This window comes from Vanessa atalanta, chromosome 24, assembly GCF_905147765.1.
Source record: "Vanessa atalanta chromosome 24, ilVanAtal1.2, whole genome shotgun sequence".
Classification (NCBI taxonomy): domain Eukaryota; kingdom Metazoa; phylum Arthropoda; class Insecta; order Lepidoptera; family Nymphalidae; genus Vanessa; species Vanessa atalanta.
In genome coordinates this window covers 2,968,871-2,983,870 of record NC_061894.1, presented here as the reverse complement: position 1 = coordinate 2,983,870, position 15,000 = coordinate 2,968,871, and the positions used below count along the sequence as shown (strand labels likewise).

The window sequence follows — 15,000 nt, the reverse complement described above, 5'->3', positions numbered from 1 at the left end:
TTGTAGCGTGTATCGTTTAAGTATTATAAATATTATTATCAATGTTTAATCAATTTTTGGCATTTTATGGACGACTTCTGTGATGAGTTTTGATTTTGTTTGTTACCAACTTATGAGTTAAATATCATACAATTCGCAATAATTAGGTTTGAGATGAATAAATAAACTAATTATGTTATCCTTACAACCGAAAACCATCTGAGTTCATCGCGTTCAAAGCTCAAAAATATTTTAACGAAGATAAAACCCAGCAGCCCGCAATTCCCGGCTCCATTACCCGGGTCTAGAATGGAGCGTCGGCAAACAAGAAATATGTGAAACGTTCGCGGTTGCCACGAGATCCAGAAAATGAGCTGCGATGTTTCCCCAAAATTTACCAAAATATTACGAAGTTATATATCCGAAATTTCATTTGAATATTTCTGTGTTTTTATATTAAAATTATGTAAACTTATTCGATTGCAAACAGATGAATTAAATGAAAAAATATTTAATACTAAAAAAAATATAACTAAAAGTAAAATTATCTTGAAAAAGATGATAATGTACACGCAAATACGCAACAATAAATCCTATTTATAAAATCATTTTTATAATATAAAAATAATAAAAAACTACATATAAGCTTTATTTTTACTAAATTATACGTACATTTATAAAACAAACAGATTCCCTATATTTACGAACGGTTTCCAGAAAACAAATACCACTTAATACCACAGATACTCTATAAAAAAAGTTCTACACAGATACCTAAAACATTTGCAAGTTAAGTTCACAAATCGCCAGCATGCATAGACATCGTTTGGTCGCAAACAAGAAATATGTGAAACGTGAAATGCTAGCTAGCGCTTGGCAGCCACGAGATTGAGAAAATGGTCTGTGTATGTTTCCCGCCAGATTTGCTTCTGATGAAATGTTTCGCTGCATTTTGAAATTTCATACTGTTCTTTATTTTGTTTGTACTAGGAGATCATACGCGTGATACGTTTCGTTGTTATTTTTTTTATTTTATAATTAGTATCAAAATGTGTTAGGTGAATAAATAAATAATTGTTTATATTTTTAATTATATTATATATATAACGTCTGTTTTGATATTATTTTACGTAAAATATGAAACAAATTCAACTACCTGTTTCACTAAAATAAACGTTAGATGTACATCTCCACAATTTGTTGACATACAACGCAAAAAGAATTTGCTTTATATGTCGCAAATAGTACATAAGTTATAGAATTGTGGTATCTTTAATAATGATAATCATTCAAGGTAATTAGTAAAAAATATAAGTTATTTATAATTATAATTTATTTTTGTCGCCCACGTCGAGTATCGTTACGAATTGTCAAATGCTAAAAAAGATAAAGACAATCTGTCTAGTGAATATCAAGACTCTGTTTATGAATATTAAAATACAGTCTATTTATAGTTTAAACTTTCTAAGACGTCCGAATAAGTATCAATGTGCGAATGTGTCCGGTCGTTCTCCGGTCGCCGGTCGCCGGTCACAAATCTTCCATTTCACTCCGGCTCGTCCGCGACGCGCTGCGGAGAGGAAATAGCACGCTTGAAAGCACGCGGCTGCGTATCGGCTACTCCCGAAATAGTCCCCCCGCGCGGGGTGTCGGCCCATCGACGTGCTTTTAGTATGCTGCGCGCATGCGACACGCCCGCACCCTTCTGCGCTCCTAGTAGCTCGACTCGTAAACACGCGAATTATTATCGCAATAAATTGAAAAAAATATACACAAATGATATAGACGAAATGGTTGCGATACTAGCCAATCCTAAGTGGAGCGAAGACCTCACCATCCAAATGATAATTGAGTACGAGAAACGCGAGTACCTCTGGAATCCAGTGTCCGAAAACTACAAAAACAAGAAAGTACGCGAACAAGGATACGTTGAAATAATAAAAACCTTGAATCTAGTTGATATAACGGTTAAAGAACTGAAAAATAAGATAAAGAATATACGATCGTCGTACAGCGTCGAGTTGAAGAAAATTCGCGCGGCGAGGAAGGCCGGCGCGCATGCGTACCGTCCAAGCGTCACGTGGTTCGAGCACGCAGACAGGTTTCTGCGGGCGATCGTCACTCCGAGCTCCGTGAGTGCTTCTTTTATTTACGTAGTTTAGACATGCGCTCTAACATTCTAACTTTGTAGCGAAACTTTCTTTGTTTTAGGTGGACAACAGTCTTCTCGAAATACCAATGAGCGACGACAGCGATGCCGTTCAAGACTTGAGCGAACGAAAATCGCCCGAAAAGAAGAGCCCACGAAAACGACGCAGTTCAACGCGATCGTCAACTCCGTACGTTTTAAATACGCCATCCCCTCGACCGAGTACGCCCTTCGGGCTCAATCAAACTTCGTCCCCATTCGGGATCCTGCCGACCTCGACGTCCGCTCCATTTCTTAATCCCCCTGTCGGTATAGCAACGCCACTAACTACATCGCTCGCAACGATTTATCCGGTGCCGGCAAAACAAAAAAAGAGCAATTTCGACGAACGAAGCGACCAGTCAGAAACAGCGCAAGATTTGAGTCAGCATTCTGAGAACGGGAACGAGAATGAATTCGAAATGTTCGGCAAATTGATTGCGAGTCAACTTCGCAAATTGCCTTTGAGTTTGGCTTTGGACACGCAGTTAAAGATTCAAACGCTTGTGAATGCGGCGAGAATACAGGCTGTATATCAGCAGTATAGCTACGCGGGCCCGTCGCAGGAGGCGCTGTCAGTGCAGGCTCTTTCAAACGGTATATTAGCAAGCATGGCCTCACAAAGCCCTTATGCATCGCGTGTAATGGACATGAGAAATGATTCGCCCGACGATTTGAATAGAGATCTAAAAACGGAATATTGTGTAGGATCTGAAGTGGAAGATTAGTGGATGAATTTGAAATACGTTGAAAGTCTTCGGACGTAAAATACGAGTAGCACTGCTCATATATCGATAAAAATATAGAGTTCTAAGTAGTTGCCGTAACTTCAAACACTAGGACTTCAAAACCTTGTATATTTTTTCTTAGTTTTAAAATGAAGTAAATTATGAAAAAAATAAAACAGAAAATAATCTATGACATACATCATGCCAAACAATTTGCAAAGCTATTTCTGAGACAATAGTGATTTTAATTTTGGTTAAAATCCAAATATATATTTATCTTGTCAAATCGTTGACAAAATCAGTGCCAAACACGTCTCCAAGAATGATAGCGGCATATATGTTAAAGTATTTTATAGCACACGACGAGTACCAAATATAATATACCTATTATAGATAATTTAAAATATAACGGCGACTATCTTGTAAACTCAAGTAGGTATGTGTTTTAGATGTTTCTATAAATGTGATAGATGTTAAATAAGCCGCGATTTTATACATGTAATAGTGATGAAATGCCAAAGTACAAATTATATACAGAATTACTTATATACGTGAAAGAAAAATATAATAATGAAATGTGACATCAAAACATATTACTAGTCTTTGATTCGATGTTAGATTTTCATGTTCGGCTGTGTTTAGGTTATTTGAGTTTGTATATTTTTTGTTTAGATATTTTAACTAAAAGTTTCTGAAATTATGATCAAATTATTACCTTTCAGAACTACAGAAATATTTCGTAATTGCGACATATTTTGCAATAATAACGTAACATTCGATTTTTCAAATTCGAAAGTATTTTTATATTTCTTATTTTTTTTATAAAATTTATTAGTTTTATTTAAAATATAGTTATTGTGTATATTAGAAGTTTACGAATTTATTTTCAGTGTGATAGCAGGTAATGGAGGAAAAGAAAAAAAATACCTCAATATAGATTATAGTATAGATTTGATATTAGTAAAAGTATATTTTATCTGTTGTTTGATGTGCCACAATTATATAAATGGAATGTGATTTATTAAAAAAATAAATATTTTATAAATGTGCCTTGGTCTTTTATTTGTAATACTTCATGATATTATTCGTCGTTTTTTTATGAAATAAGATCATTGACACGTGACTGTTAGTGTTGTGTTGAGTATTAAACATTAAAATTAACTGCAGTAATTAAAAAAATCCAAATAACAACATAATCCGTGGCCATATATCGTCTATATGTTCATTGTGAGTCTTACTATGAATATCTTTACTGGACCGATTTTGATGCCATTTTTGAGTACGTTTGAGAGACTACTACTATGGCCATCCTGCTTGCTGTGGCAAGCCGGGTACGGGCTTCGAGGTTTCCCTCCTTACCCGGGCTGGTCCTCCTCGGTAGCCTCAGCTACCGCGTCATTTGTTTTTGACCCGGTGGGTCAGGGCCATTTAAGCCTATTGGCGATTTGGCGATGTTTGAGAGAGTTAAATGGCCTTGGGTGGTTTAAATTAGACCCTATTGGCGGCGCTGTGGTCGGGATAAAATGAACTTTGATTTCACCCGGACGAAGTCGGAACGGCCAGCTAGAAATTTTGTTTCCTTCAAAAAGAGTTTTTCAAGGTGTGTTTTCGCAACTCCCTCAGGGTTCGCGCCCTTGTTACAGAGACTTTGAGAGCACTTTAGGGTTACGCAACTACTTAAAATACACTTTTTTGTTACTTGATTAAATAAAAAAAAAAGTTGCTATCAAGTTGGCTACACGGTTTACTTGAGAAAAAAATATTTTGAATAAGGACATCTTGAATTTTTTTCTCTTATTAATAATTCCTAACGTTGTTTCGCACGCACGCAAATAAAATTGAAAAATTTTAATTCAGTCTATTTTGTTCTTTAATTACATGTCTACCATCTCAGATAATGTTAACAGATACTTAGAATATAACAAATTGAAATAAAGGCTACAATTGCAAATCAAGAATAAATATTTAGTATAAAAGTATGATTTTCACAAAAATTTAAATGCGCTATAATTTATCTTTCTTTATCGTGCTTGGATAGGCATGTTGGACAGATCATTCAAAAATGAACATCCAATATTTTTCATCATCGTAAATTGCATCAGTCATGCAAGACCACATGGGTAATGATTGTCGAATTATCAGACGTATCTTTAAAAATATTTTTATTATAAAGGCATTGATCGCGCCATGAACCCATTGGTGTTGTTGATTAAGATATTTCCGTCTCTTTCTTTTTAAATTATTGTCTAAGGTATTATATAGTATTATCCAAAATGTCTAAGAGGTCTATGTACCATTTTATATCTCCTTTTAACTCTATAACTCGTGCCTCACATGTTCCGTTGGATAAAGTTCCCTTGTTCCCTTTGGATAAAGTATATATTGATGGATTGCATTCCATAAATTCATCCCTTACATTTTTCATCACTTTATTTAAATCTGCAGGTAAGTTGATTGTAATCTTGTAAACACACTGGTTCGTTTACCAATCATCGCTTTAGTACAATGAGTGCAAATACCCAGTTAAAGTTAAGGTCACGTGTGATCTCTAAAAAGTATTCAGATTCTCGTCAGGTGAGTAACTGAGTAACATCTTGCAAAATAAAATTAACAGTACCATTTGAAGCAGGCCGTACAACACACAAATTAAGCATAGCCTGAAATAACGGAGGAAAAATGACACATTTCGGATCTGACTTAACTCTACCTAGTCGAGAATTTAATTGGTCATTCCAAGTCACAGTTGCTGCAATAATAATAAAATTTAAATAGGTTGAAACGCGTCAATATAAAACTCGACACAATTATACGTCTACGGCTTTTTGTTGTAGCTGTATTTGCTGAATTTGCATATACTGTGCTAGTTGCAAGTGCCGCATCGCCAATTTGCATATACTGTTTTTATCTCTTGACAAAATGGCTCTAATACGCAACGTTACAAGGGGATTATGCGTGTTCGCTAACAATAAAGGCCATCCCTATATTGTATATAGAACACATTCCCTCCGATACGCTAGACTGTTTGAACGAATCTCAAACGAACCAAACGTATTTGATCGGGTTCTAAGCAGATTTTGGGACCGTTTTTTGAAGGACTAATGAAGTAGATTTAATATTGGAATAAATTAAATAGAAAATAGGTCTTTTTAAATTGCTAAAATGTGGGAAGACCCGATGCGAAGCGTTTATTGTAGAAATAGATTCGATTAAAAAAAAAAAAAGGTTTTACGTATCGCATTACACTTAATGGCGCCGATATCTATCAGTTTCGGTCAGCAAATATTTTATTTTGCTTTTAACAGCCCCATTTACTTGCAGCTGTGGTCGTAATCGTAAACTTAGAATAGCTGGAGACGCGATGGCGAAATAAAATCGCTTCCGAGTGCTTTCCTGTTTACTACAGCTTCTTATTATGGCGGCATCTGCAGAATTTGCATATACTGCTTTTTACATGAACGGAATCAGTCTGACTCTGGCATTAGAAGTGCGATGTAGTAGGAATCGAAAATAAAGGCATATTTAAGCTGTATGATATACACAAACAACCTTATTTGTAAAGTTTTTTTTACTTTTAACTTATAATAGTAACGATAAACCTGTATATTTAATTGTATGTTTCAATACAACTTTATGGATAAACAGAACGAATAATTACTTCTGAGAAATATATTTACATAATTTGACAAGTATAAAAAAAAACGCTTGATATTTTATACAATAAGCTGATCGTACTGACGTTGTGCGGTTAAAATAAGTTTTTTTTTTTAATTTTTCTCAATTGCATCGCTACCCTTAAGTCGTTAAGGAGAAGTACGTGACATACACACGTAGAAAAGTCTGTATACTGCCTTCCGTATTGAATATCCTCAATACTGTGATCTATGCATATTGAGTAGAGTCGGTCCTCGATAATACTGCAAAAAAAGGTCCTTTGTGGCCCAGTCCGACCCTAGTCGAATATAAAATGCATGTCCAGCCCGGAGCGCCTAGATGGTTAACGCTCGACGCTCTTGCACCTAAACCCTACCACCAAGTGACCTTCCCCAAAATGCGCTGCTAAGTTTTATGTATATTGGTTTTGTAGTATTTTTCAGTAACTAAAAATATACGAGTATAAAGTTTGATCTATAATTTATAAATACATGTGATAGCACTAATTACGAATACATTTGAAATTATCTTCAAGCGGTTGTAACATTTAAATTACTTGATATTTTTCAAAATTCGAATCACGTTGTCACCCGGAAGTACAGAGTAACGATGCGATAGATTTTTAATCAGTAGGAGCCAGGAGGAAACCCCTTGTAATTGGTCAAGCGTGTGAGGGTATTGTTTATACGTGTTGGTAAGGATATAGGTTAGATTTCCGTCCGAAATTTTCGATCGATTTTCGTGACATTTTTAAGAAGATGATGAGACACTTTTTTTTTTAAACGCCATTTCACTGGAACTTCTAATAGTTTCAACCGACTCTTGACATCACTAACGCCAACGCCAACAATTATATTTAATATATGTATCTTATGGCTGTAATTACATTGTGTAAGAGCTGGGATGGCCCAGTGCCTACAATACGTGATACTTTGCTGAAGATTGCGCAAATATAACTAATTTTTCAAATATTTGATGTGTTCATCTCATGCTCGACGGCGAAGAAAGCATTTCGAGACAAATCTGCATTTGTTGGATGATTTGTTTTTCTCATGTGCACTTAAAAACCCATATTAGTGGCAGCTACGTATCCTCCTAAAATGAAGAGAAAGCCTCAGCCCATCAGTGAGCCTTAAACCATTAGCATTTACTTTTTAATTTTTTTTTAATTAGCCGCACTTCAAACCGGAATACAGCTAAAGTATTAGTAGTTAAATGAATCATTAGTGGGTCTCCAACTAAACATAGACAACCCTAAGACCATAGTACAGAATAATTGTATGCCGAGAAATAAAGTATTCCAAATGAAATGGAGAAAAAACAGTTCCATAGTTCAGTTCAGTTTTCCATATTCAACGTCCTTGCGAACAAAGTACTGCGCACAGCAGATTGTCGTTAATATATTCGTTTGTGGTATATGACGTCACTGGATATTTAAAATGGCGGTCGTATTTGGTACTCTTTATTTGGTACTCTTCAAAATTAGCTCGCTGTTACTCGATAGTTGATATGTATAGATTGTGTATCTACTTATAAAGCTAGAGTTCGTATTATTGAACCCGTTAATCTCAAGAACTGTTAGTCTGATTTGAGATATTCTATTTAGTAGGGTAGTAAGGTAGTCTGCATATTTAGGAAGGCTATAAGGTTACACTATAGACATTAAGATCGGAGCAGTAAACCAGCTCGACAATCTCTAGGCATGAAGTAAAGGAACCTAAAGTTTTCCAATGTTGCTCCAAAGCCTCATTGAGAAAGTTTGGAAAATATCCCATCAAGCTTTACGAATGCAGGATAGTGAGTACAATTGTGATTTCATCCGACAGATGCAGCATTCACTCACACAGGCATACATAATCTTTCTAGTATAATCGCAGGTCACAGGTAGTCTGTATTTATATGTATATAATTATTTTTTATTTAAAAAACTTTGGCAGAATAATAAGTGGTCACCGCTACTTCAGACGTTGGGACTTTAAGAAGTATTTACATTCCACACATCGCCAATGTGACTCCAACCTTGGAGACAAAGACATAATGTCCCTCGTACCTATAGTTACACTGTCGTATTCTTAATATCTTATTGTATTGTTGTAATTGTTCGAAGGGTTGAGATATAGGTACGAACAGATAATGGCTTAAGTCACAGCGTATTAGTGAGATTAGGGACACGCTTAATGAATACATTGTTCATGGGTAGAGTACATTGACGGTGGCAATTTGTAACGCAAAGGTATTAATTATTTGACAACACGAGGTCAAATCTTACAAGTTTAGTATTGAAATCAATAAAATATACAAAACTATGACGAATAGATAAACAAAGTGTCTCCAATCACTGGTGTAAAGAAAAATAAACCACTTTGACATTGAATTGACGTGATATCATTATATATTATATATACATAGTATACTGTGGTACTTATTATATATTTTAAAAGGAACCTTTTGTATGGTGATGAACTTGTTATAAGAATTTTGAAAGTAAAATTAAACTGTATATATGTAACTAGTTAAGTTATATGTATATACCTAATTAATAAAAAATGTTTATCGTATAAATAGCATGTAGCTCTATTCAGTAAGGTAGCCTGCATATTTAGGAAGGCAATGAATTCACACTATAGACCTTGATCGGAGCATTAAATTTAATATTAAAATGTAATGTGCTTTTAAATTATTTTTGTAAGCTGATGAAAATGAAGAAAATCAAACAAATACCTCAATATAAAATATTTTTTACCGTGGCTCTCTTTACCGTATTTCTTCGTTTAAGTATTACGGATAAATTCCGAACGAAATGCAACAATAGTACATTTATAGTCTGTACGTAATAGTTTATATTCCCGCCAAAATACTCTGGAAAGTTCCGCCATAATTGCTGAGACACGGAGCGAAATGACGCGCGGGAAATGAATTAAATAGAATGCATATTTTATTATTAACAAGCGGCAGTCCCGACTTTGCACTCGTATTATGTACTGTGATTAAAATTGTTTGAAACGGAATATTAAAATAGAAGTATTTAAAACTTATGTGTATATTTGTAAACTCAAATATTATTAATTTGCATGCATGAGTCGTATCTATATTTTCCACATTTGTTGGATACACAACAAAAAACTCCTCCGAACTATTTACGGAGGATGTTTTACATGAAATAAATTCAAAAACTGTACAATAGATTTGTGATTCGAGAAGATAAATCTACCGATATAATTAAAGAGACTATCATTTTAATTATATCGGTAGCATAGCCGAGATGGTTATATATTAATTAAATATTAGTCCTAGTTTCTTAGCCTAGACGCAATAAGCGATTTGACGAATAAAATTTTCGATTCTCTTCCTCTCGACTTTCATAGTAATGCTCATTAGAAAATATTACGTCAATTTAAAAATTATATTGAAATTAAAGTTGTGAATATTATTAGTTTTTTAATTTTTAGTTATTTTGTAAATAGTATAATAAATGTTTACTATTTCAGAATTTTTGATAATAACTAAACAAAAAAAAAAAAACCAGTTACTACTGTTTTTATTAAATTTTTACACCATCCTTAGTCGTGGAATGAAATTCGTTCGCTCAGGGCTTAACTTAAGCTCTCGCGTGTTACGGGACGTGTCAAAGCGGGTGTTACTACGCGTGAGCGGGACACCGCTATATGTTAGAAAAGGTGGACACCACAGCGGGACCCGTAGCCAACGGGCCTGCCGTGGTGGCCGACGGCTTACATAGCTTACGACCGCGATCCTGTATACAGCATTTGATGCGGTTTGGTATTTGATGCGGGGCCGATTTTACGTCTCAACTTGATTGACGAATATAGTTTCAACGACATAATATTTAAATAATTTATGCATTACTTAAACTTTATTTAAATTTAATTTAAAATAACGTCATCACATGTTACAGACCAACTTTTTAGTTTAATAAAATTCAATTATTGTAAAATATAGTTTGGAACGAACACTGAATGTGTCTCTGTGAATTTAAAATACTGCTAGACTTTATGCCAAGACTGAGAATAGGGCATATAAGGAAGCTGAACATTTATCTTTTATTTTTTTGGCTCGGCAATACTGTTAGAAATTCTTGTTAAGACTGAGGTAAAAATTTACGAGTAGACAAAATTTTTAGTGTCTACATATTACTGCAAATGCTGTGTTTTATAAGAAACACAAGTAGCTATGTAGATTATAAAATAAAAATAAAATATTAAGCTTAAAACTTCTGTTCTTGATATATAAAACAATATGCTGAAAAATCATATTAAATCACGATCTCTAATTCAACTCATTATCGAAACCCCTAGTTACCTAGATTTTCTATACAATTTAGAGGTTTGAACTTTACACAGCAGTAGTTTACACCGACTCTTTATAATAATTGCCGATGCGCGGTCGGCGGCACCGATAAGGGATTACGCCCTGGCTCCCCATCCCATACTACTATAGGGCCACCCACATCCCTGTTCTGTTCGCTTGCTCTAGCTTTTTTCTCGCGAACTTGCACTTTGCGACAGAGAAGTGTATATTGAATTATGAATTAAGATATGAGTAAGTCCACTTGGGGGAAGCTTTGTGAATGTTTTTTGTCCAAATATATTATTAGTTTTACTGTATTTATTTGCGCTTTTAAAAAAATTTTCACGTCGTCCTTTTTTTTGTGCTTCATGTAAATTACGAAACATAGATTTGATACTTTTACTTTAGGTTTCTTTTAAAAATGTTTAAGTAATATATATACAATATACATATATAAAATAAAAAGTCTTGTCAATTTCTGAGACAAAGTTAACAAGGCCTCTTATTCCGTCAAAGCCTCGAGAATTTTCCCTTACATAATCCTGGTTTGCTCAATCCGCAAAACCAGTGAGTTCGTGACGGGGATTATATTTTTTGGCTTATATATTTTGCGCCCTACAAAACTCTACTCTATTTCTAAGACGTTCTTTTAAGTGACAGACTTTTATTCTTGGCTTAGGTTATTATATTTTAAATATAAATTCGTTACGAGCTCAGCATTTTACTTGAATTGAAATAGTTACCACAATCAATAAATTTGACAAAATACGGCGTAGGTTAATATGTATGAATCTAAACTTTTCAGCAGTTCATTCAAAACAGACAGTAAGCAATAAAGTAGCGATGCTTCAATCAAGCAGTCTTATAGTCGCAAGCCGATAGAGCCATAACGAAACACAAAGCGTAGCGCGGCGCCCGGACAGAAACCAGTCCGAGCAAATTAAATATGTAGGAGGCGAGCGCTCGCACCCACGCTATCAGGGCTGGGAATGTTGGAGTATTTTACAGCAGTCATTATTCATTATTAAATTAAAATGTGCCGCTGTCTAGAACAGATTATATGCATTTTTATTCAGTTAAATCTAGACTTGTATTCAATTGTAATCGTGACATAAAAACGCCTACGTCTTTGTTTTAATTCTTTCAAAATAAATGTACATATGTCATTTCTTTCTTCATTTTTTATCTTGTAACTTGAATTAAAAATGGAATGGAATATTTATTTATGCAAAAATTACCTATTAAATAAATTACTGCAAATTTACAAAATATGACTTACATACGGATAAAAAAATCCTGGTTCATTAAAGCATTATTTGTTATTTATTTGTATCGTGTATTTATATTCGAAACATTTAACTAGCATTAAACGATAAAGTATTATATATTATAGAAGTAAAATTATTCCAACAAATAAAATCATTTGCGACCCTATGCAGGAAACGAGCGCGGCGAGTGTGCCGTCATTAGAGGCGGCGTTAGCGACCCGCCGCCAGGCCAGACATTTTTTATGCAACCCACAAGCCGGCTTTTTTCAACAGCATATTGCGGTGAACTAACGCAGAGCAGGATCGGTCTAATGATACTCACCTTGCGGGGATGAATATCCATTGATTCCTTTTTTGCATCTATATTTCTCTTTAATGATGAATTTTAATATCTTATATAAGATTAAAGTTAGTTTTTGCAAACATCATCATTTATCTAGGTCACAGCTTAATCTATTAGTATTTATTCTCTATGAATATCATACTCAAGTTTTTTGTATATGAACATACATTTATAATTATAGTTAAGTATAATATACATAGTTATATAGTTTATTAAGTTTATTTGTATATATTTAAGCACTTAATGTTATCAATTTTTATGTTAATAAATTTATTTAAGTGAAGTTTTAAATATAAATTAAATATCTCTTTTAAACTAATTTTATCGAACATTATATCAAATGGTTTAAAAATATTGTAATATATAAAGTGTAATAAAAATATGAATAGTATTTTAGTTCAAGTAAGAATATTTTAACTAAAAAATTTGAAGCATCAAAACGTCCCGAACGACGTACTCGGCAAGCCATTAAAGCGCTCGGTGACAAGGTGACGTGCTCACCGCGGGGGCGCGATAACGCGGCCCGTATCCTGTCGTGATGCTCGCCTCGCTCGATATTGCGTTGAGCTATACATACTTCTCATATGTCCATGAACGCTCAGTACCTTTGTCGTAATATATAAAGTTACTAACTAACAATTATATTTAAAAAACCCTGACCTGACCATGAAAATGAGGAATACATAAGTATACTTAACATATTTTTTTGTTGCAGGTAATACCTCTTTCTGTAATTTTTATCACCAGTAAGCCGTAAGTGATAAAAATAATCATTAAAGAATAAAACGAATAGAGTATAAGACAAAATAACGACAGTTAATGCAGAAGCTTAGATCAGAATTTCTTTCATTAAATAATTTATCAAATTACATATTTTATTATTAAGACCACAATTTTTTTTTTTATTTATACATAACTATATTGTTTTGTTATTAGTCTTATTTTATTCAAACTCTAATATAATGTTAAAACATTTAAAACAAAAAAATATTAAGAAAAATTAAATTATAAATTATGTAAGTGCGTCGGTCGCAGTATACCGCCGGTCGACAGCACGCGACGACGGGCCGAGTCGACTGATCCCCATGTCACGCCGTGCCTGCCACCGCCCGACAGTAGGGCTGGCACTATTCTAATAAAATAATTATAAAAATGAAGAGTGGGAATTTACTTTATACAGTTAAGTACTTTTACTAGTACTTTATACAGTAAAAACTGAACCGATTATCAATTAAGTATTATTAAAATAAATTAGTTTTCATTAAATATTTCCAAATGGTTTAAATGGCCAACACTGCCCATATACGTCTGTATTATAAGAAATATTAACCATCCTTTGGTGAGTGATACCTACTACTTATTCACAAAGCCCTAGTTTGACTTATCTTATTCCAATCACCTTTATAATTATGTTTATTTTTATAAATAATGTTCAAAAACATTCCTAAGCTACAATTTCATTTTAATACCTTGTAACTACCATCCTTGTCTCAAGACACATTTGTTGATGTCGGACGCGATATAAAGCGGGACATACGTGCGAGTTCGCGGGACGGGTCGCTTCTGGACACAGCCGTGGCGGTAGAGATTTTATATCATTTATTATTACGTATTTATTATCCGTAGTACGAGATGCAGTGTTTTAAAAAACCGAATATGAAAACAACAACAATCTGAACGGGAAATAAATATTAAATTTTTTTAACTTACTGTTAAGCTAAAAATATTATTCGTGATATTAAAGACACAAAATTGAATTAATACTCTTAAGCATCGGATTAAAATTATTAATTATATGTATTTTATGTATATAAAAATATATTACGTGATGTTTCTCTTTAAGGCAGCTAGTTAGTATTGTAGTTAGTTGCTCCTCCATATTGGCATAATGTATATGCCAAGTCTAAGATACAGGATCTAATTCCATGTAGATAAATATATATAAAAAAATAACAGTTATAAATGTTCAAATAGCTTGGATAATTTTCATAATATAAAAATGCATGTTTGCTGACTTTTTAATATTACACTTTACTGATGTTTGTTTACATTATTGACAAGTTCTAAGAGGAAGAGAGATAGCTTCGTTTCTCACAGTTCATATAAGTCATCTCACATTACGTCTCACATTATTCAATGTGTGGTGATGACGATCTCTTATGAGTTATGATCGCCTGGTATCATTTTCGCGCGTTTGAAACGTACAAAGACGTAAGTGTTAAAAGTCTCTAAACCCAGATAAGATAAGAGATAAATTAGGTAGGATTCAGCAGATAATAAATAAACAGTGTAAGAAAGAAGGGATACCCCGAAATCTTACTCTATCTGATTGATACCTAAATAAATAAATATTTATTTATATATAATTTATTGATCTTTTAATAAATGTTGTTTAAAATATTTTTATTTCAAGGTGGTTGCAAATTTTTCTAGGCAAAATCACATTTTCCATACTACAAACATTACATACATTTTGAACGTCGTAGACACAGAGACAGAGAGAGAGGATAGAAGACCGATTATCCAAAATAATAA

The 15,000-nt window shown here is 33.6% G+C and overlaps 2 protein-coding genes across 4 annotated transcripts in view; both read left to right on the top strand.

Moving 5' to 3' along the window:
* Positions 1–15,000, top strand: part of LOC125073327 (nucleolar protein 4) — a 133,855-nt gene that overhangs the window by 26,758 nt on the left and 92,097 nt on the right. The gene's annotated exons all lie outside the window — the stretch shown is intronic.
* LOC125073328 lies at positions 1,711–3,532 on the top strand. Its single transcript, XM_047684115.1, has 2 exons — positions 1,711–2,111; positions 2,191–3,532. The coding sequence occupies exons 1-2, from the start codon at positions 1,770–1,772 to the stop codon at positions 2,893–2,895; spliced, it is 1,047 nt and encodes a 348-aa protein (XP_047540071.1). The 5' UTR covers positions 1,711–1,769; the 3' UTR covers positions 2,896–3,532.

Coding starts and splice junctions, on each gene's coding strand:
- LOC125073328 (XM_047684115.1), top strand. CDS start 1,770: ATGGTTGCGATACTAGCCAATCCTAAGTGGAGCGAAGACCTCACCATC. Junction 2,112..2,190: donor CGATCGTCACTCCGAGCTCC/GTGAGTGCTTCT, acceptor TCTTTGTTTTAG/GTGGACAACAGTCTTCTCGA.